This window comes from Papio anubis, chromosome 2 (genome assembly GCF_008728515.1).
Source record: "Papio anubis isolate 15944 chromosome 2, Panubis1.0, whole genome shotgun sequence".
Taxonomy (NCBI): Eukaryota; Metazoa; Chordata; class Mammalia; order Primates; family Cercopithecidae; genus Papio; species Papio anubis.
In genome coordinates, this window is record NC_044977.1 from 103,834,476 (window position 1) to 103,860,614 (window position 26,139).

At 39.6% G+C, this 26,139-nt stretch overlaps 1 protein-coding gene and 1 pseudogene across 6 annotated transcripts in view; both read left to right on the plus strand.

Moving 5' to 3' along the window:
- TRANK1 (tetratricopeptide repeat and ankyrin repeat containing 1) overlaps positions 1-26,139 on the plus strand; it is a 122,389-nt gene that overhangs the window by 60,227 nt on the left and 36,023 nt on the right. For 3 of the 6 annotated variants that reach the window (XM_031663494.1, XM_031663497.1, XM_031663498.1), the window contains 3 exons: positions 11,552-11,722; positions 21,225-21,386; positions 24,571-24,825. In XM_031663494.1, coding sequence (XP_031519354.1) covers positions 11,552-11,722; positions 21,225-21,386; positions 24,571-24,825 — 588 coding nt within the window. Of the gene's footprint in view, positions 1-9,899; positions 9,943-11,551; positions 11,723-21,224; positions 21,387-24,570; positions 24,826-26,139 lie in introns of all 6 variants that reach the window. The other 3 variants (XM_031663499.1, XM_031663496.1, XM_031663495.1) reach the window with 3 other exon arrangements.
- On the plus strand, positions 5,353-6,751 carry LOC103882138 (annotated as a pseudogene).

Below are 26,139 nucleotides of genomic sequence, written 5' to 3' on the forward strand. Positions count from 1 at the left end.
GCTTAGACTCTAACCTGTATGTGGCTTAGAATAACAATTTTATACTAGTTCTAATACAGAAAAATAAAGTTGGGAGGATAAAATGTGAAGTAAAGAGAGGGCTGGCTGGGTGTGGTGGCTCACGCCTGTAATCCTAGCACTTTGGGAGGCTAAGGTGGGTGGATCACTTGAGCCCAGGAGTTTGAGACCAGCCTGGGCAACATGGCAAAATTAACTGGGAGTGGTGGTGGGCACCTGTAGTCCTAGTTACTCGGGAGGCTAAGGCAGGAGAATCACTTGAACTTGGGAGGCGGAGGTTGAAGTGAGCTAAGATCGCGCCACTGCATTTCAGCCTGGGTGACAGAGAAAGTTCCTGCCTTAAAAAAAAAAAAAAAGGAGGACCTTTTCTTCCTTCATATAGATGTTAACATAGGCTTCCACTATGACCTCCAACGAAGGAAGCTTCTCAACTCTCACAGGCTCCTTCTCCTTCTTCTGCTTTCTCCCAAACCCTCTTCATCTTCCTCTTTTTTCATCAGGGAAAATCTTGTCTCTATTTTTAAAAATGTTTTATTTTGAACTAATTTTAGACTTACAGAAAAGTTGCAAAAATATTTCAGAGATTTTCTGTACTCCCCTCACCCAGCCTCCTCATAAAGTTAGCATGTTATATAATCAAAGTTTAGGCCAGCACAGTGCCTCCTGCCTGTAATCCCAGCACTATGGGAGGCCAAGGTAAGAGGATCACTTGAACCCAGGAGTTTGAGACCAGCCTGGGCAACATAGTGAGATCCTGTCTCTATAAAAATGAACATAAAAAAATTAGCTGGGTGTGTTGGCACAGGCCCGTAGTCCTAGCTACTCAGGAGGCTGAGGTGGGAAGATGGCTTGAGCCCAGGAGTTCGAGGCTGCCGTGAACTACGATCGTGCTGCTGCATTCAGCCTGGTCAATTGACTGAGACCCTGTCTCTAAAAAATAAAATAAAAGCAAAGTGTAATTATCAAAATGAAGAAATTAACATTGATATAATACTGTCCACTAATATACAGACCTCGTATGAGTTTACTAGCTTTTTTTACTAACGTACCTTTTCTGTTCCAGGATCCCACATTGCATTTAGTTTTTGTCTCTTTAGTGTTCTGTAGTCTGTGACCATTCCTCAGTCTTTCCTTGCCTTTTGTTGCCTTGACCCTTTTGGAGAGTAGTAGTCAGTTATTTGGTAGACTATCTATCAATTTTGGTTTGTTTGATATTCTGTTATGACTGGAATGAAGTTACGTGTTTTTGGTAACAATATTACAGAAACGATTTTGTGTCCTTAGTGAATCGTACCAAGGGGTTCATGATGTCAATAATTCTTATCATATTAACCTTGGTTATTGGTCAAGGTGTGATGTGTAGAGCTTCTCCACTCTAAAATTACTATCTTTTCTTTTGTAGTTAATGAGTATCTTGGAGGGGATACTTTGAAACTGTGCACATACCCTGTTTCTCCTCAAACTTCTGCCCACTAATTTTTTTATCCATTGGTAGATCTTGACAGCTACAGATATTACTATGGTCTTTGATTAATGTTGATTTAAAGTTTTCCTTCTTTCTGTCTACATTTATTGTTTGAAATATTTTCTTCCCCCCGCCCCCTCCGAGACAGAGTCTCACTCTGTCTCCAGGCTGGAGTGCAGTGGTGCAATCTGGGCTCGCTGCAACCTCCGCCTCCTGGGTTCAAGCGATTCTCCTGCCTCAGCCTCCCGAGTAGCTGGGATTACAGGTGCATGCCACCACGCCCAGCTAATTTTTATATTTTTAGTAGAGATGAGGTTTCACCATGTAGGCCAGGATGGTCTCGATCTCTTGACCTCAGGCGATTCACCCGCCTGGGCCTCCCAAAGTGCTGGGATCACAGGCGTGAGCTACCACTCCCACCCTATTTCTTGGAATTCTTCTGTAATGAAGAGCTGTTCCTTCTCCCTATATATTCAATTATTTAATGATTTCAGTATGGACTCCAATATTTATTTTATTCTATGGGATAAAATCCAATGCTATGATTATTTATTTTGTTGCTAACATTGCTCCATCTTTAGCCATGAGGCATTCTTCAGACTGGCCCCTGTGTTCCTTCAAAAAGTCCCCATCTTTATTTGAGCACTTCCTTACTTTCAGACACCACAAGGTGTTCCACGTTCATATTGCGTGTTCCCTGTCCCAGTCCTGGAATCATCCACTTCTCTAAGGATCCCTGGTTCCTATTGGAGCATGTTAGAGGATACAAGATCTGGTACTAGGTATGCCATTGCTAAGTGGAGTGTCATTGTTTCTAGGACTTCTCGGCAGATAAGAGCTAGGACATACGTGTATGTGCACTAACTGATGAAGTAGTATATAATCAGATGTAGGATCTATATAATACAGATGTACATCAATAATACAGTTGTAGATCTGTATTATTGTATCTCTCTGCATATGTCTATGTTAAAAACCATGAGTTTATACTGATACCTCTGATTCCAGTCCAAACACCATGATCATTCAGCCTTTTTTATTTGTAACATTGTTCATCTACAATATATTTATACTTACTCAGTCTATGAGTTTCAGACTAGGTAACCCATAATACCTCTGTGAGAAACACATTTACTGACTAGATTTATATTCATTTTATGTTCATTTATATTCAGCGTTTTTTGTCTTTAGCCTTTGAGCATCCTGTTAAGATACTGGTAGTTCTTTTCTTTCCCACCCCCTTTACTATGGTTTTGTTAGTAATTTGTAGAACACTCAGACTCATTTTTTTAGTGATTGTGTTCCATTTTTGGATTCGCCCCACATCCTGATTAATTTTGTTTATAGTTTGGGTATATGAAGGGCCTGTGAAATATTACCATCATTCTAGGAGTCAGAACTTAACAAAAGATAAGCTTAGAGAAATGTCACTTCCTTCTCATCCTTGCTCCCTGGCCATTTCCATTTCCTCCTCCTTTCTGCCCCCTGCCCATCCAGTCTTATAGATTATCAGTTTCTTTAATTTCAGGCCTATTCTTTCTGGATTTCTTTTGCAGCAATGAGCACACACATGCTATTTTCTTATACCTCCTTTTTTTTTTTTCGTGAAGAGTTTCATTGTGTAGTTACTCTTTGGCACTTTTTCTTTCTTTTCTTTTCTCTGTGTGTGTGTGTGTGTGTGTGTGTGTGTGTGTGTGTGTGTGTTTTAAGACAGGGTCTTACTCTGTCACCCAGTCTGGAATGCAGAGGTGCAGTCTTGGCTCACTGCAGCCTCACGCACCCAAGCTCAAGCGATCCTCCCACCTCAGCCTCCTGAGGAGCAAAGACTAGATATGTGCTACCATGCCTGGCTATTTTTTGTTGTTATTTGTAGAGACAGAGTTTTGCCATGTTTTCCAGGTTGGTCTCAAACTCCTGGGCTCAAGTGATCTGCCTGCCTTGGTCTCACAAAATGCTGAGATTACAGGCATGAGCCATTGCACCTCACCTGATTTTTTTCACTGAGAGTGTGTCCTGGAAACCACTCCATATTAATTCATATGTATAAATACATGTGTAGTTTTGTTAGATAATATCAACTTTTCATCCAGGAGAGGGTTGTACCAATTTGAGTTACCACCAACAATGTGTGAGGGTGCTTCTCTCACAACAGTCTCACCAGTAGAATTTGTTGTCTTATTTTAAAAAGTTTTCTGATCCCATAGGTGAGAATTGTTTTTTTCAGTATAGTTTTAATTTGCATTTCTCTAAGTGTGAGGTTGCACTTTTAAGAATGTGTTTAAGAATCATTTTAATACCTTTTACTATGAATTATATATATGTTCATATCTCTTTCCCATTTTTCTAAATGGTTTTTGGTCCTTTGTCCTCAATTTTTAGGAATTCTTTGCTCATTAGCTTTTGTCCGTGGTATATATTGCAATTATTTTCTCCTAGTTTGTCAGTTGTCTTCTGACTTTGGTGTTTTTTGTCATGCAATTTGTTTTTCTTTTTATATAGTCAAATTTATCAATCTATTTTTTATTGCCCCCAGATTTGGAGTTACAAAGTCTTTCCTTACACCAAAGTTAAAGAGGAACTCGCCCGTATTGTCTTCAGGTGCCTGTAGTGTTTCATTTTTTTACATTTAGATTCTTGGTCCATTGTAGTTTATTGTAAGAATGTAGCTTTACTTTCTTCCAAATGATTACCTATTTGTCTCTGTACTATTTATTTAAAAGTCTGTCTTAACCTCAGTAATTTGAGATGCCACTAATGCTGAACTTTCTGTTTTATTCTATTTATCTCTTTGCCTATTCATGTGTTATAGGCGTCTTTGAATCACCTTTCTAAAAACCAGTTTAAAAATTTTCAGTACACTTTATACCCACCAGGATGACTAAAATAAAAAAAGATAACAAATGTTGACAAGGAAATGGAAAACTTGGATCCTTCATGCATTGCTGGTGGGTAAGAAAAACGCTGCATCTGCTTTGGAAAACAGTTTGACAGTTGCTCAGAAAGTTAAAGAGTTACCATAAGACCAAATATGTCGCTCATAGGTATATACCAGAAAAAATGTAAACATGCCCAAATAAGAACTTATACATGGTTATTCATACCAGCATTATTCATAATAGCCAGAAAAGTGGAAACAACCCAAATCTCTGTCAACGGAGGAATGGATAAACAAAATATGCCATATCCATGCAAGGGAATATTATTCAACCATAAAAAGGAAGTACTGATACATGCGACAACACGGACGAACCTTGCAAGCGTTATGCTAGGTGAAAGAAGCAGACAAAAAAGACCACATGTTATGTGATTTCGTTGATATGAAATGTCCAGAATAAGGAAATCCTAGAGACAGAAAGTAGATTACTGGTTGCCAGGGGTTGGGGAAGGGGAATAGAGAACAACTTAACGTGTATGAGACTTATTTTAGGGGTGATGAAAATGTTCTGGAATTGGATAGTGGTGATGGTTGTACAACTTCATAAATATACTAAAACTAATTAAATTATACAGTTTCTATTTATTGAGAGAGATTCTCCTTCTGTCGCCCAGGCTGGAGTGCAGTGATGTGATCTCGGCTTACTGTAATCTCTGCCTCCTGGGTTCAAGCGATTCTCCTGCTTCAGCCTCCCAAGTAGCTGGGACTACAGACATGTGCCACCATGCCTGGCTAATTTTTTTTTTTTTTTTTGCGATGGAGTCTCGCTTGCTCTGTCACCCAGGTGGAGTGCAGTGGTGTGATCCCTGCTCACTGTAAGCTCCGCCTCCCTGGTTCATGCCATTCTCCTGCCTCAGCCTCCTGAGTAGCTGGGACTACAGGCACATGCCACCATGCCTGGCTAATTTTTGTATTTTTAGTAGAGATGATGTTTCACCGTGTTGGCCAGATTGGTCTTGGACTCCTGAGCTCAGGTGATCTGCCTGCCTCGGCCTCCCAAAGTGCTGGGATTACCGGCATGAGCCACCACACCCGCGCAAATAATACACTTTAAAAGAATGGATTTTTTGTTATATGAGCTGTATCTCAACTGAAAAAATATTTTAAAGGGGGAAAATATTGAAAGTTCATGCTTTTGATAAAAAAAAGTTCATTGGATCTGGCTTGAGCTTAAGGTGCACAGGGTTGGAGATGCCACAGACCCATGACCCAGAACTGCTGAGAGGCAGTGAATAGTGGCTCTTCAAGTGTGCAATAAGAAAATGGCCTCCAATTAAGCTACATTGCAAACAAGGGGAAAAAAACAGAAAGGAAAGAGTAAAATCGTTAGAGAATTTGTGGTGGAAAAAGTAGTAGATTGATACGTAGTGAAAGGGAAAGTGGCTATTTCTTCAAGTGGAAGGAATTTACAGATGCTACAGACCTGCAGATGGAAGAACATCGTGAAACAATGCTTGGTTACCTGAAGAAAATTTAGATTCTCCAGAGTTAATTGAAGCATTTATTAATTCCCAAATTAAGTAAAGAAAAGAAATTACAAAATACTGTATCTCACAGTAAATCTGATGACAGCGAATCCAAGAAGGAAAAAGATGCTGCTGAGAAACCAAAAGGGCTTGCTAGAGGTCTTAATCCTGAAAGAATAATTGGTGCCACAGACAGCAATGGAGAATCGATATTTCTCATGAGATGGAAAGATTCAAATGAGGCCAACTTGATGCTGGCAAAAGAGAAAAGTGTGGATTTTTCTTAAATTGTAATTGCTTTTTATGAAGAAAGACTAACTTGGCATTCTTGTCCAGAAGATGATGATGATGATGATGATGATGTGTGTGTGTGTATAATATAAAATATAAAATCTGGGTCTTGGTTTTTCATTTACTAGTGTGAAGAAATAACTACATTGTAATGAAAATCAAGTTTGATATGTTCATTTTCAAATGGTGTTGGGAGAGTTGTTGGATTTGTTGTTGTTTTTTTCATCAATAGCACTGGTTACTTTGAACAAAGAAACAAAAGCTCTCTGTAGTTGCTTCCTTTATCAGTAAAGAGCATTCGATACCATGGTATATTATTTCCTCTGCAGTAGAGAACAGATTTTCTAAATGTTGGGGGAAATTCTCATAGTCATTAATCATAACTTGGCTTCTCATAAGCCTGAGGATCATTCTGGTTGTTTTGTTTTGTGTATGTATATGTAAATGGTTTTCTTTCTTTTTCTTTAAACAATTGCCAAAACAAAATTCACAGGGAAGCCCATGTTTCTAATATGCAATCATTCTGAGCAACCCAAGGGATAAGTCACTTCCAGGTAAATTGAAAATTTTCCTGAAGCCATGTGTATCAAGTGAAATAAATGATTCTAATTAGTCAGGCAATTTAAATTGATAATTTAAAAGCATTTATATCTAAAAATGCAATGGTTTGTTAGCAAAATTCCTTAAAGAAAAATTTTATTATTGCCAACAACCCAGCAGCCTCCCTATCCAGGATGAGGAAACTAGGAAAATCCTAGTACGTTTTAATTAAACAAGACAGTTAAATGGGCATTTAAAAAGATTCTTTTAGTGAGCCATTTTTTTTCTTTCTTTTTTATTTTGAACTTTTATTTTAGGTTCAGAGGGGTACATGTGTAGGTTTATTATATAGGTAAACTGCATGTCATAGCGGTTTTGTGTACAGATCATTTCATCACCTGGGTAGTAAGTATAGTAGCTGATAAGTGGTTTTTTTTGATCCTCTCCCTCCTTACACCTTACACTCTCAAGTGGGCCCTAGCGTCTGTTGTTTCCCTCCTGGTATCCATGTATTCTAGTTGTGTAGCCCTCACTTACAGGTAAGAACATGTAAGTTGAAATCCCTGTTGCTACATTGACTAAAAGGTCATGATTCATGGAATATCTAAGATGTGGCTCATGGAAACTAATCAGATGGTTAGAGATTTTGGCAGTTTAGGACCTGCAGCTGTAAATGAGTGAACAAACTCTTGTAATCTAATCCAGTGGTCCCCAACCTTTTTGGCACCAGGGACTGGTTTTGTGCAAGACAATTTTTCCACAGATGGTGGGGTGTAGTTGGGGGTGGGAGAAGAGGATAGTTTTGGGATGAAATTGTTCCACCTGAGATTACCAGGCATTAGTTAGATTCTCAAGAGTGGCAATATAGATCCTAGATGCCTCACATGCGCAGTTCACAATAGGGTTTGCACTCCTACAAGAATCCAATGCTGCTACTGATCTGACAGGAGGTGGAGCTCAGGCGGTGATGCTCGCTCTCCTCCACACACCTCCTACCGTGAGGCCCGCTTCCTAACAGGCCACTGACCAGCACCTGTCCACAGCTGGGGGGTTGGGGACCCCGATCTAAACTATTGACTCGCATGTTTTTTCTTTACCTCAACTCATTCCTCACATGTACGCTCAGTCTTTTCAGTGTTTGTTTTACTTGTTCAGCAGAAGCCAGGAAAAACAACTTGGTATTAATCAGAATGTTATCCAACTGTATATCGTTTATTATTTAAAATACTGGTGAACGATGGTCAATACATAGTTTCATAGTTTTATACTCCTTTAAACAATTCAGACACTTCCAAAGAATGTGATAAAAAGTAAATCTCTTTCTACAAAATCAACTACTAAAACATTTTTTTGTGAGTTTTGCCAGTAATGTATTTTTATAATGCCAGTATTTTCCCTTTTAAATATAAATGTAGGTACGCTCTACATTCTGTTCAGCAACAATGTATCTTAGTCATCTTTCCCTAATAGTATCGGCATGGCAGTTTCATTTTTTTAACAGCTCATACTGATAGACGGTTAAATGTATTTTAGTTCATTTTGCAATTGAAAACAATGCTTGGAGACCATTCTTTTTTACGTATATGTTTGTGAATCAGTGGGGTTGTATCTATAGGATGATTTCCTAGTTAAGAAGTTGCTTGTTTGAAGGAATTGTACATGCTATTTATTTGGATATATTTTTATTTTATTTAAATTTTAAATATATTAAAAAATCAAAAGGTACAAAATGTATACATCAAGGGTCTCTATTCTTCTCTGTCCATTAGGCACCAAGGAATGAATGTTACTAACATCTTAGATTTTTTTTCTGCAAATATTTTATGATGTACAAGTAAAAGCATATATGTTTAAGATGTGCTAGCATATTGGTATGTATTTGGATTTTGAAAGCTATTGATAACTTAAACCCCAGAAATGTTGCCTGAACACTGAGTTTATTATCTCCTTCTTAAGTATTTTTTGGTACATACAGAATCAAGAACTCTCCAGATTATTTAAGTTGGCCTAAATTTTAAACCCATTTGAAAAAATTGCAGCATCAGTTGGGCCTTAGAAATCTTCAACTTTGTTTGTAGTTTGGTGGGTGCTTGTTGTTACAATGGTCTCTTTGGCTCTGGTGCATACAGATTTGAGAGGCCCAGGACGGCAGGGGCTCAGGAACTCACCAGAGCTGGGCAGCAGCAGAACCCAAGTCTAGATATGGTTAGCTCCTAAAATTGAAGAAGTGAGGTTGGATCATTGCATGTGTCTTGGTTAGAAGCTACATTCAAACTGGTTTAGGCAAGAAAGAGAATTTATTGTCTCATATGACTGAAGACTCCAGAGTTTGATTCAGTTGCTTGCTCCAAAGCTGTCTTCAAGAGTCTGTCTTGCCTCTTAGTCCTTTGTGTGAAGAAATAATTACGTTCTAATGAAAATCAAGTTTGATATGTTCATTTTGAAAGTGTTGTTGGGAGAGTTGTTGCGTTTGTTTGTTTTCATCAATAGCGGTTTGTGGTTATTTCTTCTTTCTGTTAGTTTCGTTTTTAGACAGGCTGCCTTTCAGTTAAGGCCACCAGAACCTTCAGGCTTACTTTCTGCCAATTTGTCAATCTCAGTCAAAGAGGATGCCTCCTCCCAATAGTTCAGTACAAGTCCTCCTAGTGTGTCTTAGTGACCTGACTTTGGTCACATGTCCTCTATGAACCAATGAATCACTAGAGCCAGAAGAATGGAATGATCTGATTGGTAAGGCCCTGGCCAGGATTTAGCCCCTGGAAGAGGGTATGGGACAGAGCCAGAAGAACAGAATGATCTGAGTGGCCAGATCCTGGTTAAGTGTTAGCCCCTGGACCTGGGCGTTGGTGAAGTGGTAGAGAATGTGGTTGTCACAGGGGTGTGTGTCTGTCTTTCTGGTGTTCACACCATCAAATCAGGTAAGGCTGAGAGAGAGGAGGTGCTTTCTCAAAGGAAAACTGGGTGGTTCTCAGAAAAAGGGAGAATGGATACTGACGAGACAAAAAAATAAGTCTAATTTGTTGGCGGTTTTCAAATTTTGCTTCCTTATCCCCTTAAAGAATTTTGAAAATCTGTGTACCTCTCTGTAGGTGTTTAAGTTGACATGTGGAATTTTGTATAATTTTGTACACATGGATATTTTAAAATAAAGCTGTTAATTCACTTCTTTACTTGTATTTAATAGAATGGAAATGACGTCCTTCCAACGTTTCTGTGATTGTAAGGCTGTAAGCATTACTTTTTTTCTGGATTGAATTATTACTAATTATCAATATGAAGCTTATCAAAACAACATAAATATAGTAAAATTTCTATAATTGTTAAACATAAAAATAAAATTCTGGGGGGAAGTAGGTAAGGATAGATTATGTAGTGCCTTTTAAAAGAGGTTTTGCAGGTATCAGTTTTAATTGTCCTTTGGGTTGATACCTTGGAGGTGAGGAGTTTTTAACCTCCTTTGGGGCAGTATATTATAGTTATGCTGTGTCACCATACACTTAGGGGCTTGAAACAACACCCATTTATTAGCCCACAGTTCTCTAGGTCAGTAAAGTGACATGATGTGACTGAGTTTTCTGCTCAGTGTCTTGCAAGGCTGAAGGTGTTGGCTTTGGCTGTGTTCTCATCTGGAGTTCTGGGCTGTCTTTTAAGCTCACATGGTTGTGGAAGAATCCAGTTCTTTGCCGTTGTCGATTGAGATCCCAGTTTCTCTGCTGGTTACTAGCTACAGGCTGCTCTGGTTATCAGCCAGAGGCTGCTCTTGGCTTCTGCAGGCCACACACATTCCTTGTCCTGTCTCCTGTATCTTCAAAACCAGCAGAGGAGAATTTCTTGTGCATCAAATCCCTCTCATACTCTGAATCTCTGACCTCTAGAACTTTAACCTTTAGGACTCATGTGATTAGATCAGGCCTTTCTGGATAATCTCCCTATATTAAGGTAAACTGATTTGGGACCTTTGTTTCATTTGCAAAGTTTCATCACAGCAGGACCTAGGCTAGTATTTGATTGAGTAACTGGGAAAAGGTGTGGATGCACAGCAGGTCAGAAATCTTGGGGGCTTAGAATTCTGCCTACCACAGTGAGATTCTCGATGGGCAGGAAATATGACTTAATTTTTTTTTTTTGTAAAGTGGGAGAAGGGCAGTTGCCTTCTTAGGAGGTGAATTTTAGGAAAGCTTACATATGGAAGTTGGAGATTAGGCATTGATTCATTTAACTTTCTGTGCCCATTTAAGCCTGTGTACCCCCAGGGATATACCTGTTTCATTCTGCAAACAGTTGCATCTGTGACCACAGACATACCTTGATGCTTGGCAAATAGATACATCAGAGCAGCAAATGGAGTTGGCATCCAGGGAGTTGGGGCTAGGAGGGTGGTAACAGTGACAACAATACAGCCCCTGATGCCAAAGCAATCACTGCTTTCATGTCCTGTCTCCAGGCAGACTTTTCTCCTGGAAGAATATTTTGTTTCCTCTCTAGGGAATAAAGAAATCTGAAGTCACAGCTTGATGTTATCCTTACAGCTGTAACTGTTGCCTAGTAACAAGATTCCCCCTCTCCTTGCTTGTTACCAAGGAGAGGGGAGAAAGGTAGAGAGAAGCGCACTTCTGAACCTCTTGAAAGCTATTGTCCTTCCCACTCTCCACAGAACTCCTTGCTTCAGGGAGTTGAGTGGACTACCTGAGGCTAGCAATTGAGGCTCCACAAACAGAGGACCCTAGTCCTTTTGCCCTGGGCTGCTTGGGAGGAGATTGAGAAGAAGAGCACTCATGGGGACATCTTATGGTAGGAACCACGACAAACCCCCCTTCTCATTTTGGCCTGCCCTAGGACAAACAGAGGATGTGCAGATGCTCCTGCGCTTTGGGGCAGATCCCACTTTGCTGGATCGACAGTCTCGGTCTGTTGTGGATGTCCTGAAGAGGAATAAGAACTTCAAAGCCATCGAGAAAATCAACAGTCACTTGGAAAAGCTAGCTACGTGTTCTAAGGACCTATCAGGTACAGCTTCCAGTGTATTAACTTTTGCGGGGGATAAAACTGGTTCTGTGACATTAGATACAAATACGTTTATCTCTTTTTGGTATATATATGGAAGTGAGACCTACCAATCTTTGGAAAACTTGTTTGCTTTTTTTTTTTTTTAAAGGTAGAATGAGACAGCTCTTATTTAGAGAGATGCTATGACATTCTGGGAACTTTTCCAAGTCCACCTTTGGACAGTGTGGGTGATTTTTTTTTTCCCATGCATGTACACAGCAAAAAAAGGAAAAAAATTAGAATATGAGATAACAAAAATGAAGTCTATTCCTTAGAAACAATTATGGCCAACAATTTAAAATACGCATATGTCTCTATTTCTTGGTTTATCAATTTTGGACAGCATCTGCTGACAAGACCACATAAAAGATGAAGTGCTTGGCTGTGTCAGTCCCATTTGTTGGGTTTTGTCTAGTAATGCTATTTGTATTATTTATATTCTATTTCTTAACTCTTGAGATTTTCATGCTTCATCTACAGATTGCTTCTAAAAATTGCAAATTAGTGAATGACATTTGCATGGTAGTAAGATTATGTAAATGTTACTTTTTCTACAACTAGTAGCATGGGCAGACCCATAGAAAGGAATCACCAAATGTCCTGAAAACTTTGCTCTTTAAATGTGATACTCTTTAAGCATCTCAGTTTAATGAAACATGTATATATTTTTATACTTCTTGTAGTTCTAACACTCATACATGACTCCTATGGTACTGTTATCCACATAGATTTCCTCCTTGATGTGTTGGAGTACTTGGTCAAGTAAGTTTTTCATGGAGGAGGCATAGATAGTAGACTTACAGAATTTTTGAAAATGTCTTTCTTTTATCCTCATATTGATGGATAATTTGTCTGAATATAGGCATAATGTTATTTCATCAATAGTAAGTTACACTCCCTGCCTTCCCGCCTGCCAAATTTTAACTTCTTTGAAATGGGAATGTGTTTTATAATCAGTGATATGTCATAGTTTAATGGCAGCCTTTTCTGTTTTGTTCATCAGTATCTATGCTGTCTTAGTTTTATGAAATATACTGTAAAACCATGTTCCTCATAACTTTGTATAAATTATTTCATTATCTTCTAGCCCCCACTACTACTGATAGAAGTCTGATGTCAGTCTCATTTTTTCCCCCTCTAGAATTTTCTCTGTCCTTGGAGTCCTGAAATTTCCCTATATATATCTAGATGTGAGTCCTTCCTCATTCTTCCGGCTTGGCATCTGTTGGCCCCTTGCGTTCTGTTTTCTTAGCCCAGAGGAATTATCTTCTATTATTTTGTTCCCATCCAAGTCTCTTTTTCTCTTTGCCACTGCTATCAAATGGATGAGCTTCTTGAATTTATAATATATGTCTCTGTACCTTTCCCTACCACTCTCTATCTCCTTTTCTCTTCCCAGATCTTTAAATTTGTCTAAAGCTTCTACTTTTATAATTCATCTTGTCCATCACTGCATTTTTTAATTTGGAAAATTATAGTTTTAATTTTGAGAACTCTTTGTGTTCTGATTGTTTCTTATCTATAGAAGCTTATTCATGTTTTATATTTGCCACATCTTCTTGAATTGCATTTAATAAAGCAAATAACTTTTTAAAAAAACTTTCTCCTTTCTTCCCTGAATTATTAATGTTACTTTTGGGGTTAGTTGACTCATTTTCTTTTTTTTTGAGATGGAGTCTTGCTCTGTTGCCCAGACTGGGGTGCAGTGATCCGATCTCAGCTCACTGCAACCTCCCATCTCCCAGGTTCAAGCGATTCTCCTGCCTCAGCCTCCTGAGTCACTGGGATTACAGGTGTGCACCACCACACCCGGCTACTTTTTGTATTTTTAGTAGAGACTGGGTTTTGCCATGTTGACCAGACTGATCTCGAACTCCTGACCTCAAGTAATCCACCTGCCTCGGCCTCCCAAAGTGCTGGGATTACTTAAAGGCGTGAGCCACCGTACCTGACCTGACTCATTTTCTTGCTTCTCTTTTGTGCTATTCCTTTTCCCTAATTATCTTCTGATCTTTGGATGGTTTGTATTTATGATTGAAGGACTAGATTGATTAATACTTAATAGTTGGTTAGCATGCATTTCCTGCAGTTATTTAAATGTGCTTCCCTAGAAACACTCCCTCCCTTGAATGTGCAAGTGGGCAGCAAATTGCAGGCAACCTGAAGAGGGCATATGTTGGGGTCGGAGATAGTCTGTCAGGCTGTAGATGATTGCAGTTGCCGGAGTGAGAAAAGTTTTATGTGAGGGAGATTAAAGCTGCTTTTTAAAACACTTCTCCCTCAACTCCATTTCCCCGTTTATGTTTTAATTTTTAATTATTTATTTTAAAGGTGTCATTTCTATGAGACTGTGAGAACAGGAGAGAGGGGTAGAGCCCTCTTTTTTTTCCCCCTCTTCATGGGTGTTCTTTCAAAGCTTTGATATACTGTGTTTAGTTTTTAAATGACCTCCTGTTTTTAGGAATACTAATTTCTTCTGCGAGGTAGTATAATGAATAGATTATTGTGGAATGCTTTTTGAGAGCTTATGCATATCATCTCAGTTTCAGAATGGTTTCCATGATTTGAGAAACTGCAAGTAGCCAAACAGGTCAGTAAATTTTCAGATTTTAAAAAAACAGCAAAAGAAGAACTACTACTTAGTGGTAGAAAATGGCTGACTTGTTTGCAACATATATATGTATATATTTATGTGTATATATATGTTTTTTAAGAGACGGAGTTTCGCTCTTGTTGCCCAGGCTGGAGTGCAGTGGTGCGATCTCGGCTCACTGCAACCTCTGCCTTCTGGGTTCAAGCATTTCTCCTGCCTCAGCCTCCTGAGTAGCTGGAATTACAGGTGTATACCATCACACCTGGCTAATTTTTGTATTATTAGTAGAGACGGGGTTTCAGCATGTTGGCCAGGCTGGTCTTGATCTCTTGATCTCAGGTGATTGCCCGCCTCGGGCTCCCAAAGTGCTGGGATTACAGATGTGAGTCACTGTGCTGGCCTGCAAATTTTATCTTCTTTTAATTTTAATCTCAGTTCTTACAATACTGTGTATGTTCTATTTAGTGTTAAAGTCTTTGACCTAAGTCATTCGTGTTGGTTTAGTTTTTAAGGTTTTAGGTTTTTTTTTTTTTAGTTTCCTTGTTTAATACAATCCTTGAATATCTGTTTATCCTAAAAATGCTTTGTCTTCTGAGGCAAGGTTCTTGCTCTTGCTTCTCTTCTCTCTCCTTCACCAGTTAAATGTGACCCGGGTTTGGAACCAAGAGAAAAGACTTAGTAGAATCTCAGCGTGTCCCCTTTTCACTCATTAGAATTCACCTGTACTTGCTTGGCAGAAAAGCATGCATGAGAGGACTGTGCATTGTTCCAGGCTTGCCATTTGGCTCACCAGGTAGCCTGTGATTGTAGTGGATGCAGTCAAGCCTAAAGCCTTCCATACTCAATGGTAAACTTGTTGGATGTTTGATTTCTGTAAAGTTTTCCAGACCATTGGTCACAAAGATTTTCTTGCTGTGCTAGAGGAATATTGAAAGACTATAGAGAAACGTGAGTGAAAGGTAGTAAAATAAAATCTATAAAGAGGATAAGTTAATCAGGAAGGGCTGGCAAGGTGGAGTCGTATATTTCCCAAAGTATTCTAGGCAGTGGAACTCTTTTTTTTTTGAGACAGAATTTTGTTCTTGTTGCCCAGGCTGGAGTGCAATGGCAGAATCTCTGCTCACTGCAACCTCCGTCTCCTGGGTCCAAGTGATTCTCCTGCCTCAGCCTCCCATGTAGCTGGGATTACAGGCATGCACCACCATACCTGGCTAATTTTGTATTTTTTGCAGAGATGGGATTTCACTGTGTTGGTCAGGCTGGTCTCCAACTCCTGACCTCAGGTGATCCACTCACTTCAGCCTCCTATAGTGCTGCGATTACAGGCGTGAGCCATGGCTCCTGGCCCAGCAGTAGAACTCATGGAGAAGCCTAAAGCCTATGTGAACTCCATAGGTGATGATCTTCAAATGAAATTATATACTGAATATCACTGTTCCTTTATACATCCAGAGAGTTGTACAGAGTTACATGCATACATTTTGTTTCTAAGATTTTACTGATGGCACAAAGTTTAAAGCCCCACTAAGCGGGGGCTGGGGGATCTTTCTAGACCATGTCCATGAAGTATAATTTTCTTAGATGATGGACATGTCCTACACCTATTCTGTCTGATATGATAGCCACTCATCACATGTGACTGTTGAGCAGTTGAAATGTGTGTGGCTCATGCATCTGAAGAACCAGACATTTAATTTTATTTAATTAACTGTAATTTTATGTAAGTTAGTGGCCATGTATGGGATAATGTAGCTTTAGACTTTAGCTCCCAGAAGGTGTTTCTATCCAGAACAGTAGCTGAGGAGACTATGGGAGAATCAAAGGAGGAGGTGCAGGGCCATGGGAATGAAGGAGGATCCACTTTGTTTTTATGGACCTTAATCCTTCCCCATCCTAATCCATTAAAGGGACAGATGGAAGCATTATCTTTAGAAAGAGCTGCTGCTAGGGAGCTGTACCTGTGCCTAACATTTGTTTTTCGCATCTATGGTCCTGAGTACAAAATAACATTAGGATGTGAGTTGTTTTACACTCAGATGAATGAACATTCCACTTTACAGACCATGATGAAAGATACTTTCTCCCTTGACTCTTCCTCAAGTTTGCTGTACCCATTTTGCTGATAACAGTGGTCCTCATCTCTTCGGATGGGGCTGCTTTGGCATCTAGGTGAGAAATAAAGGGTCTTGCTAAATATTTCTGCTGTTCTCTAAACCAGTGTTTCTCCATCTTAACATGTACACGAATGCACATTTTTATTCAGCAGATTCAGGGCAGAACCTGAGATTCTGTATTTCTCACTAGCTGCCAGGGCATGCCAGGGACCACTTTGAGGAGCAAGCCTTTAGTCCTAAATAGTCAAGATTACAGAACTGTCTTTATCCAGTTTTCACAGCCACCACCAGATGGCAGCATGTCCATTTTCTCTACCTGCCGTTGCTGCTCAGCTCTTTCCTTAGGACCAAGAACCACAAGATTGGAGCCTTTGTTTTCCTCACAGTTGTTTGTGATCTTCTCTCTGACTTACTAGTTCTTAGCCTTTTCGAGTCAGCTTACATCAGGCTTCCGAAACCTCGTCTCTCTGGTCCTCCAGGGGGGAGCCAGCTGCTTTCTGCTGTGCTCAGCACCAGAACAGTGCCTGTTTTCAGTTAATGCAGACTTAAAGGGTGTCTGTCATACTTCTTCCTTTTTATAAAACCAATCTTTTTATATATTTAGAAAATTTATGAAATGTAGAAAAGAAACTATTAATTCTCTGTAATTGTACCTGCCAGAAAAAAATTAATGTATTTGTGATATGGTCATTTAGTCTTACTCCACACATTTTTAGTTACATATTTATATTTTATTTTATAAAATGTGATGAGAATGTAAATTTAAATGGATAAAAATATGTGTAATAAAACCTAACAGTTTTGCTTTTTAAACCTTATAAAAAGATTTTGGACAAAAATGAAACCTCCTTTGAAATAATTTATTTCTATTTTCTATTACTTCTGACTATGGTTGCAACTTCAGAAGAGCTTTTTAATTTGTAATTTCAAATCTGCATATATACACAGTAAGTCATCACTTAACATTATTAACAGGTTCTTGGAAACTGACTTTAAGCAAAATGATGTATAACGAAACCAGTTTTACCATAGGTTAATTGATAACAAACAAGAGTTAAGTTCTTAGGGCATAGTTTTGGTCACAAAAACATCACCAAACTTCTAAATAAAGATCTAATATTAAACATGGAAATAAATGTGAGCTATACATACATTTAAGAAACGTTAGTAAAAACAAGTAAGATATTTATTTACCCAGTTATTCCAGTTCAGTGTTGAAGGTGGCCAGTTTATTCTGGCAGCTCAGGGAGCCAAGTGGGAGCCAGTCCTCCACAGGATTCCATTCAATTGCAGGGCTCACTCACTCACATCCACACTCACTCAGACTGGGACAATTGAGACGTGCCAGTTTACCTATCATGCACATCTTTGGGGTGTGGGAGGAAACCTGAGTACTTAGAGGAAATCCATGCAAAGATGGGAAGAACATGCAAACTCCACACAGTGTCCCTGGTGAGGACCCAATTTGTTTTCTCATCCATATTATAATAAAGCTATTGAAGAGAATGTTATTTGAGGACCTGCTGTATTTGCTAAATGTGATCATTGTTGAAAATTTGTAAAAGTATAGTTTTATGTAAAAGCAAATTTATTGTAATTACATGTTAGCACATTTGTATTCAGTCTTTTGTTTTTCAGTACTTATGTAGTCATCTTTTAAAAAACTCTTGATTATAATGCATAAGCAACTTTGTTTCCTGATGTTTCTTTTGACTCTTTTTAAGCTTAATGGAAATTTAGAAACAAAATCAGAAAAGATCAGTGAAATAAACAAGTCACCCACAGACCTCCTACCAAGGGATACCATTTGTCAGTATTTAGCAACTTTCCATCTGTATCATTCTCTGATTTCTTTCCTGATGTTTGAATCTTTTGCTCATCTATAACTGCCTTCTTAACAAGTCTGAACCATGTAATCATGTATTTATTATGCAGCTGCATCTAATTGTCTCTTTTGTTGAGCTTAGTATGTTTCTGTTCATTTTCATGTGAGTTTTTTACTAAACTTATCTTCCTGGGGGAAGAATGATGTTTTTGCAAAGATTTTATCAGGCAGACAAGCAGCAAGTTTCCATCAGCTTGATAGTGAAGGAAGTTTATCTTTTACTAAAGGTCCTATTTTTTTTTCTGTACTGTGAGTTTTCATCGTTTTTTGTGTCTTCATAGGTATTTTATGATGAAGATGGGAGGGCAAAGTCCAGGGCTGCTAGCCAGATACTGCTTTACTACACACGATTTCTATCTCAGTGAGCTTCCAGCCAAGGTGATGTGGGTCTTTCTTTGCCAAATGATTATCATTTTCTCTTCTCTGGAGGATGATGCTATAGTGGATCCTCTTTCTGCCTGGCACCTGAACGTCTCTTGATTAGAGTGGGCAATGAGTACTTGCCCCAGAAGTGGATGTGTGTATGTTTCTGGTGTTCTGACTTGAGTTTTTGAAATGTAATTCAGATGTGTGTCAGAAGGTGTGGCAGATGTTGGAGAGCTCTGTCTGGCTTCCCTTGGATCCCTTTTACCATTTCTGGGTGCCCCCTGACATTGGTGTGTGTGCAGTTTGAAAAGTCAGCACCCGAGGCTTGTTTTCAAGAGACTGCCTTTGGGCTTATAGCAGCTGTTTTGCTCATGCTTCTTTTTAAACCAGAAATGTCTGGGAATTTATATTGTCCAGAGGCAGCCTGTAGCTAGCAACTGATAGATGTGAGAATATGAAAGCCCATTTCCTTTGCCTTGCAGAGGGACGTCTCTGAAGTGTGACTCACACTCCAGAGCCTTCTTGTGGGATCAGGCTGAGGCCACCCTCTGTGGGACTTTGCCTGAGTGCATACGTGTGTTTGGCTTCCTCTCTCACCCTTATTGTGCTTCTCCTACTCCCCTACTGGTCTTCCTTCTTAATAAACTTCCTCCTTAAAAAATCACGAGCAAATCTAGTGTCTACTGCTGGGGAACGTGACTGAAGGATGCTTTTAATTTTTTTTTCCTATTTTCAAATAGCCTGTCTCTTTTAAAGTATTCCCACTCTGGTAGAACATGACATTGGACATTCATTCATCTCTTCACAACCATGATAGTGCCACTCTGGGCCAGGCTCTTTTCACTTGATGTGAAAATAAATGTCCAGTCCTGCTCCCTTATCTGTTCAGTAAGATTCCATTTTAATTAAGAATAGTTTTTGATACCTAATAAAAAAATTTGTCTTTTTTTCCAACACTTCATCAGTGACTATTTTCTTTCCTTCTTTTTTCTTTTCTTTTCTCTCTTTCTTTCTTTCTCTTTCTTTCTTTCTCTCTCTTTTTCTCTCTCTCTCTCTTTTGAGACAGGGTCTTGCTCTTTTGCCCAGTCTGGAGTGCAGTAGTATAATCATTACTCATTTTAGCCTCAACCTCCTGGGCTCAAGCAATCCTCCTGCCTCAGCCTCCCGAGTAGCTGGGACCACAGGCATGTGCCATTATACCTGGCAAATTTTTGTATTTTATTTGTATATATGAATATGTGTATATATATGTATATGTGTGTGTACCTATATATGTTTTGTAGAGACAGGGTTTTACCATGTTGCTCAGGCTGGTCTTGAAGTCCTGAGCTCAAGAAATCCACCCATTTCAGCCTCCCAAAGTGCTGGGATTACAGGTGTGAGCCATCGCACCCAGCCAGTGGGTGTTTTCTCATCATGACTACTTTATCAAATAAGTTGAATGAAAAAGATACTATCTTCCCTTCCTCGGCCAGATAGATGGCTCCTTACTTGGCCTTTTCCGCTTGCAAATAAGATATAAAAGTTTGGGTGGCTGACATGTAGTTGGATGTTGCCGTGTGCTAAGCCATCTTTCTGCTATCACTCCCTGAATTGTTGTATCAGTTATCTATTGCTGCATAACAAAATACCCTAAATTTCATGGCTTAAAACAACAAGCATGCTGGGTGTGATGGCTCACGCCTGTAATCCCAGCATTTTGGGAGGCTGAGGCGAGTGGATTATGAGGTCAGGAGTTCAGGACCAGCCCGGCCAAGATGGTGAAACCCCGTCTACTAAAAACACAAAAGTTAGCTGGGCGCGGTGGCAGATACCTGTGTGATCCCAGCTACTCAGGAGGCTGAGGCAGGAGAATTGCTTGAACCCCGGTGGCAGAGGTTGCAGTGAGCCGAGATCATGCCACTGCACTCTAGCCTGGGCAATAGAGTGAGATTCCATCTCAAAAAAACCAAAAAAACAAAAAAAAAAACCAAAAAAACCCAAAAAACCAACACGTATTTATTTAGCTCCTGATCCTACAGGTCAGCAATTTAGTCTGGGCTGTTCTTACGGCCTTAATTGAACTTATTCAAGTGTCTGCAGTCTTTGCTGATGTTGGCTGGTTTCTTTCACATCTATAGGGCCTCAGTTTAGACAACTAGGCCGATTCCTTCCTATTCTATGTTGTCTCTTGTCTCTCAGCAGGCTAGCTTGACTTGTTTACATGATGAAGGCAGAGCCTCAAGAGAGTCAGCAGAAGTATACAAGGCTTCTGGAAGGCCCAGACTCAGAACTGGCACAAAAATCACATCTACTGCATACTATTTGTCATAGCAAGTCATGAAGCTAGTCCAGAATCAGGGGAGGGTGGAGGGGAAAGAGGCTCCACTTCTTGATAGGAGGAGTGGCGAAGTCACATTGCACAGCATGTGAATATATGGAAGGTTGGAGAATTGTGGTTATTTTTGCAATCTGTAACAGCTGTAATTTCTGTATTCAGAAGCATTACCTGGTGCTGTTTTGTAGGATTCAGCAATGGTGATGGACCCACTAGTGAAAATGACATTTTCAGGAAGGTCTTGGAGCAGCTGGTGAAGTATATGAACTCAGGAAACCGGTTATTGCATAAAAACTTTCTGAAGCAGGAAGTAGTTCAGAAGTTCTTGCGCCTCCTTTCTACTCTGCAAGGTAATTTTTCCCACAACATTCAATTATGTTAAAAGTGATGATTTGTGTTCATTAAAATTCTTTTCTAATATCTGTTCAGAAATTAATTTAAAAAAATAAAGATGATGTATCTACGTGTAAAACATTCACACAGTACAGAGCGTTCTTTTTAATAGGTGTAAAATCTATTACATACCCCTGAACTTCAACCCCTAAATCCCATCCCCAGAAACAACGTGTTACTAGTTTTTTATGTGTCCTTCTAGAAATAATATTTGCATATACAGTCATTTAAAAAATACTATAGATATTTCTCTCTTCTATACATATTGGCTAATGTTGGAGTATAAAGTTATTGTAGAATTGAGTGTTCTTTTTCATTATGGGGAAATCAGGAAACTTCCTGAAAAGAACTTTAGATGACAAAAATTTAAATAATTTGGGAAGATTCTAGAAATTCTAAGTAGGTAAAATTTAGTATTTTTAAAATGAACACTTCATAAGGCTGAGATGTCTCCATTTTACAAAGAGAGCAGGAAGGCATGGCCTGAGAAACCTCAAATACTCAGGGTATGCAGCAGATGATAGTATTTAAGGCTTGGAGTTTAGCATTCAAGTCTTGTTTCCACCACATACCAGATCTGTGACCTTAGGCCAATTAATTAACCTCTTTAAGCTTCAGTTTCTTCATCCCCTTGCTTTGGTTGGGGGACTAACCTCATGAGATAATGGATATAGAACACTTAGTCTAATGTCCTGCACATAAAATGCTAGTACTCATTAGCTGTTAGGATGGGATGAGATGAGGTTAGGTTGTCAGCCTTTCTTTCCTAGGTATCAGTGAGTCAAAGATAACCAGCATACCTGTTAAACACACTCTAGGATGGGGCCACATTGTATGGGATCAATTAGATGTAGACATTCTGTACAAACCACATCTAGGGAGCCTTTGGTTTTTGGACTTAATGTCATTTGATCCATGGCCCATGAAGACTGTCCTCATTTATATTTAGGGTTGTGAAAATAAAACCTTATTTAATGGTATTTGGTAAAAATCTCTTAAGAGCCCATGTGATGGGAATGCTGCTTCTCCAATGTTCTTTGTGTCTTATGGACTATGTTCCTATGCCTCCTTTGTTTCTCTGTAGGGTATTGTAAGTGTTGGTGTGGGTTCTTCTTTCTCTCACTTTGGCTTGGTTACTTTCCCCTTTCCTCTTATTCCTTACTCTCTGTACCTTTCTTGAAGGTCTCTCCCTCAGCTGTCTTCCAGAGTTGAGTGGGTCTTTAATCCACCCAACCTTTTTGACGTTTTTCTGTCTTCATTTTTCCTTTTTTTCCTCTTTGTATCCTTAACTGGCCATAGGGTAGGCTATTTATAGCTCTTCCTATTGAAAATGACAGACTCCAATGGGCTAAAAATTGGCAAAAAAGTTACTTTTTTGACTCTCATAATAAAAATGCCAGGCTGGCTTCAAGTACAGCTGGCTTCAGGGAGCTCACCAATGTCACTACGACCCATTGTCTCCCATCTTTCAACTCAGCTCTCCACTAGTTGGCTTCCATCTCAGACTCTCTGTGGAAATGTGATTGAGGTCTCTAATATCTGACTTGTCCCACATTTCTGGACTTGTGGACCCATCTGTCTCTCTCTCTCAGTGGTTCGAACAAATGTCCTAGGCTTCGCTTCGGATCATGATGTATACCTCTGTAGCTAAATGTGATCAGAAGGATGGAGATTCTTGATTGGCTTAGGTCCAAATCACATGCTACCCTATCCCATCCATACGTCAACGAAGAGTGCCAGAAGGTGGGAGAGGGCTGTTACCAGATGATGAGCGAATAGATTCTGGGGGACAAAAATTGCAAATGCCTATTTAAATAGTTTGCCTTTTACACTTTTATTTTGATTCCTGTTAAAATAAGATGATAGACTAGCCTATATTTAATTTCTTCTTATTTTAAAATGAACATTTTAAATATTAAAATGAATATTCATTTTAAGAAAACTTGGAAAAAGATGGGAAGCAAAAACTAGCAAATGCAAATCAAGTTGCTCTTATTTAGGTAATCCTTGATTTTTCTCCCCTTCTGCTATATCTCCCTGCTTTCTTAGTGGTAGGGTTGCTAGACAAAATACAGAATCCCCTGTTAAATTTAAATTTCGGATAAGCAATGAATAATTTTTTAGTATAAATGTGTCCCCAAATATTGCATATATATATACTTATACAAAAATTTATTTGTTGTTCATCTAAAATTCAAATGTAATTGGCATCCTATGTTTTTATTTGCTAAATCTGGCCATCTACTTGCTGAAGATCTGAGTAAAATATTTTCTACTCTTGGCCGGGCTCATTGGCTCACACCTGTAATCTCAGCACTTTGGGAGGCCAAGGCAGGTGGATCACAAGGTCAGGAGATCGAGACCATCCTGGCTAACACGGTGAAACCCCATCTCTACTAAAAATACAAAAAAGTGGCTGGGCATTGTGGCGGGCGCCTGTAGTCCCAGCTACTTGGGAGGCTGAGGCAGGAGAATGGCTTGAACCCAGGAGACAGAGCTTGCAGTGAGCCGAGATCGCACCACTGTACTCCAGCCTGAGTGACAGAGTGAGACTCCATCTCAAACAACAACAACAACAACAACAACAACAACAACAAGTTTTCTACTCTTAAGATTCACCAGCAGTATGAAGTGGAATAACTTTTATCCTGTCTTTAGACATCAAAGATCAGATGGAAACATTTGTTTATCATGATAAAAAATCAAGAATTAAGAGATAAACCATCTTCTCATGGTTACCTTATGGCTCTTGACTTTTTAATTGTTCTGTAGTATCACTCTGTATTTCAGTATTTATTAGGAAAAGACACTCTTAATATCATGCAAAATTTAAGTCAGGCTTTTGCCCTTCTGATCTCAGCAGAATACTTTGAATTCAAGTATTCTGTGTAAAGACACAGTCATCATTCTTCTGTCTCTTGGGTCAGGGTCTCTACCCTTCATAGGGTATTTCTAATCTTCCCATGAAGTCTGAAGGTCATTACACTGATGTTCACGAGTGGCTAAGCAACATGACCCAAATAATTAATTACTTGTTTATATAATCCATGTTAATTATATATGGATGTTGGGTTGTGATTGGGGAAAGAAGAGAAATCATATGAACGTTTTTGGAATGTGTCTTACTCTTATTTTTGAAAGAAATTCCTCCTGACCTGGTCTGTGATATTAATCAAGACTGTGCCACCATCGTCTTCAAATTCTTATTGGAAAAACAGAAATGGCCTGAGGTGCTTCTGCTGCTGACCCGCAAAGTAAGTGGAGAGCCACCGCTTGGAGATTGCCTCATTAAAGACTGCAACTTCTCAGACCTCGACATCTGTACCATCATCCCCCACCTCAGCACCTGGGACCAGCGGAAGAAACAGCTTCTGGGCCGCCTGATAGACAGTGGAGGTGAGAGTGACTGGATGCTAAGCGTTGGAGACTTGTCCACATTCTCCACATGATGGAGTCCAGGCCACTGCCTGCCTTTCCCTTGGTTTTGGAGGCACCATGAAGTTCACCCTTATTGTCTACCCTGTATATTCTTGTTTTGAAACAGTGATGAAGGTTACTGCCCTGTAAGTGAGTTGCCCTTGAGGAACTCTGCATTTTTTGTGAATTCCAGTTACTACCTTTCTCTTTTGTATGGGAAACATCAGGTGTGTGAAGGGTCCTTGGCTCTGGTTTAGCCTACAGCAGTCATTTCCTCCTGACCTCTGGCTAGACTTTGACTCGCAGTGGATATACTGTGTGGATCCTTGTCTACTCCTGTGACATTCTTTTCTGATCAACGGATTGGGATTCAAGATGCTTGTTTTTAAAGAAACAGTCAAGTAATTGGTGGGTGGAAGCATCTGCTGCTTTAATGAGAACTATCACGCATGGCTGGGTGTGTGTCTGGAGTTTGCAGACATCTTGCTGAATTGGCTTTTATTTCCAAGCTGATTTAGAAACACCAACCTCCTCCTACCTCTGTCCCTCACACCTCCACTAATGCCACTACTAACTGTGTGGCCTTGGGCATGCCATTTATGCCTTCATCTCCTGATTGGTAAAATGGGAATAAATAGGCTTCCTTTCTTAGGGTTGTTTTGGATATTAAATGAGTTAATGTGTGCAGGCTTTTAGAAGAGTGCTTTGGCTATGTAGTTCTCTGCTTGCTTCGTGCTGTATGAGGAAATGTCTTTCATGAGAACAGACATTATGTGTTATCAACAACACATAATATGTAAGATATAACAGTGACACACAAGACATTGTGTGTTATCAATAGCACATTGATCCTTAGCCCTCAAAGTGCCACACACCTTGCAAAGCCTTTAGGTGTTGGCTCCGTCCGCAGCTTTCAGTAGGTAGATGAGGCGGCTTCTACAATTTATTTTTTTAAACTCCTTCCTTAAGTGGAGTGTTACTTTCTTTGCCTGGAATCCACAGCTGTCATGAATTCCTGTTTTATTCCTTGATTCAGCAAGCACTTATAGAGCACACCTCAGGATCAGGTGCTAGGAACCAAGCCCACAGAGGTGAGTGTGCAGCTGCTGGAAGTGTGTGGAGGAGACTGCCGATCTACCGTGGGGGGGTCTGCCTTCTGGTGGAGGCTGGAGGCTGGGGAACTTCGATGCAGAGGAGTTGTGTGGACTGAGCTAAAAAGAAGGTGATTTGGGGTGGAGAGATGTGAGGGAAGATGGCAGTTGAGAATAGGAGCTCAGTAGAAGCAAGGGTTGT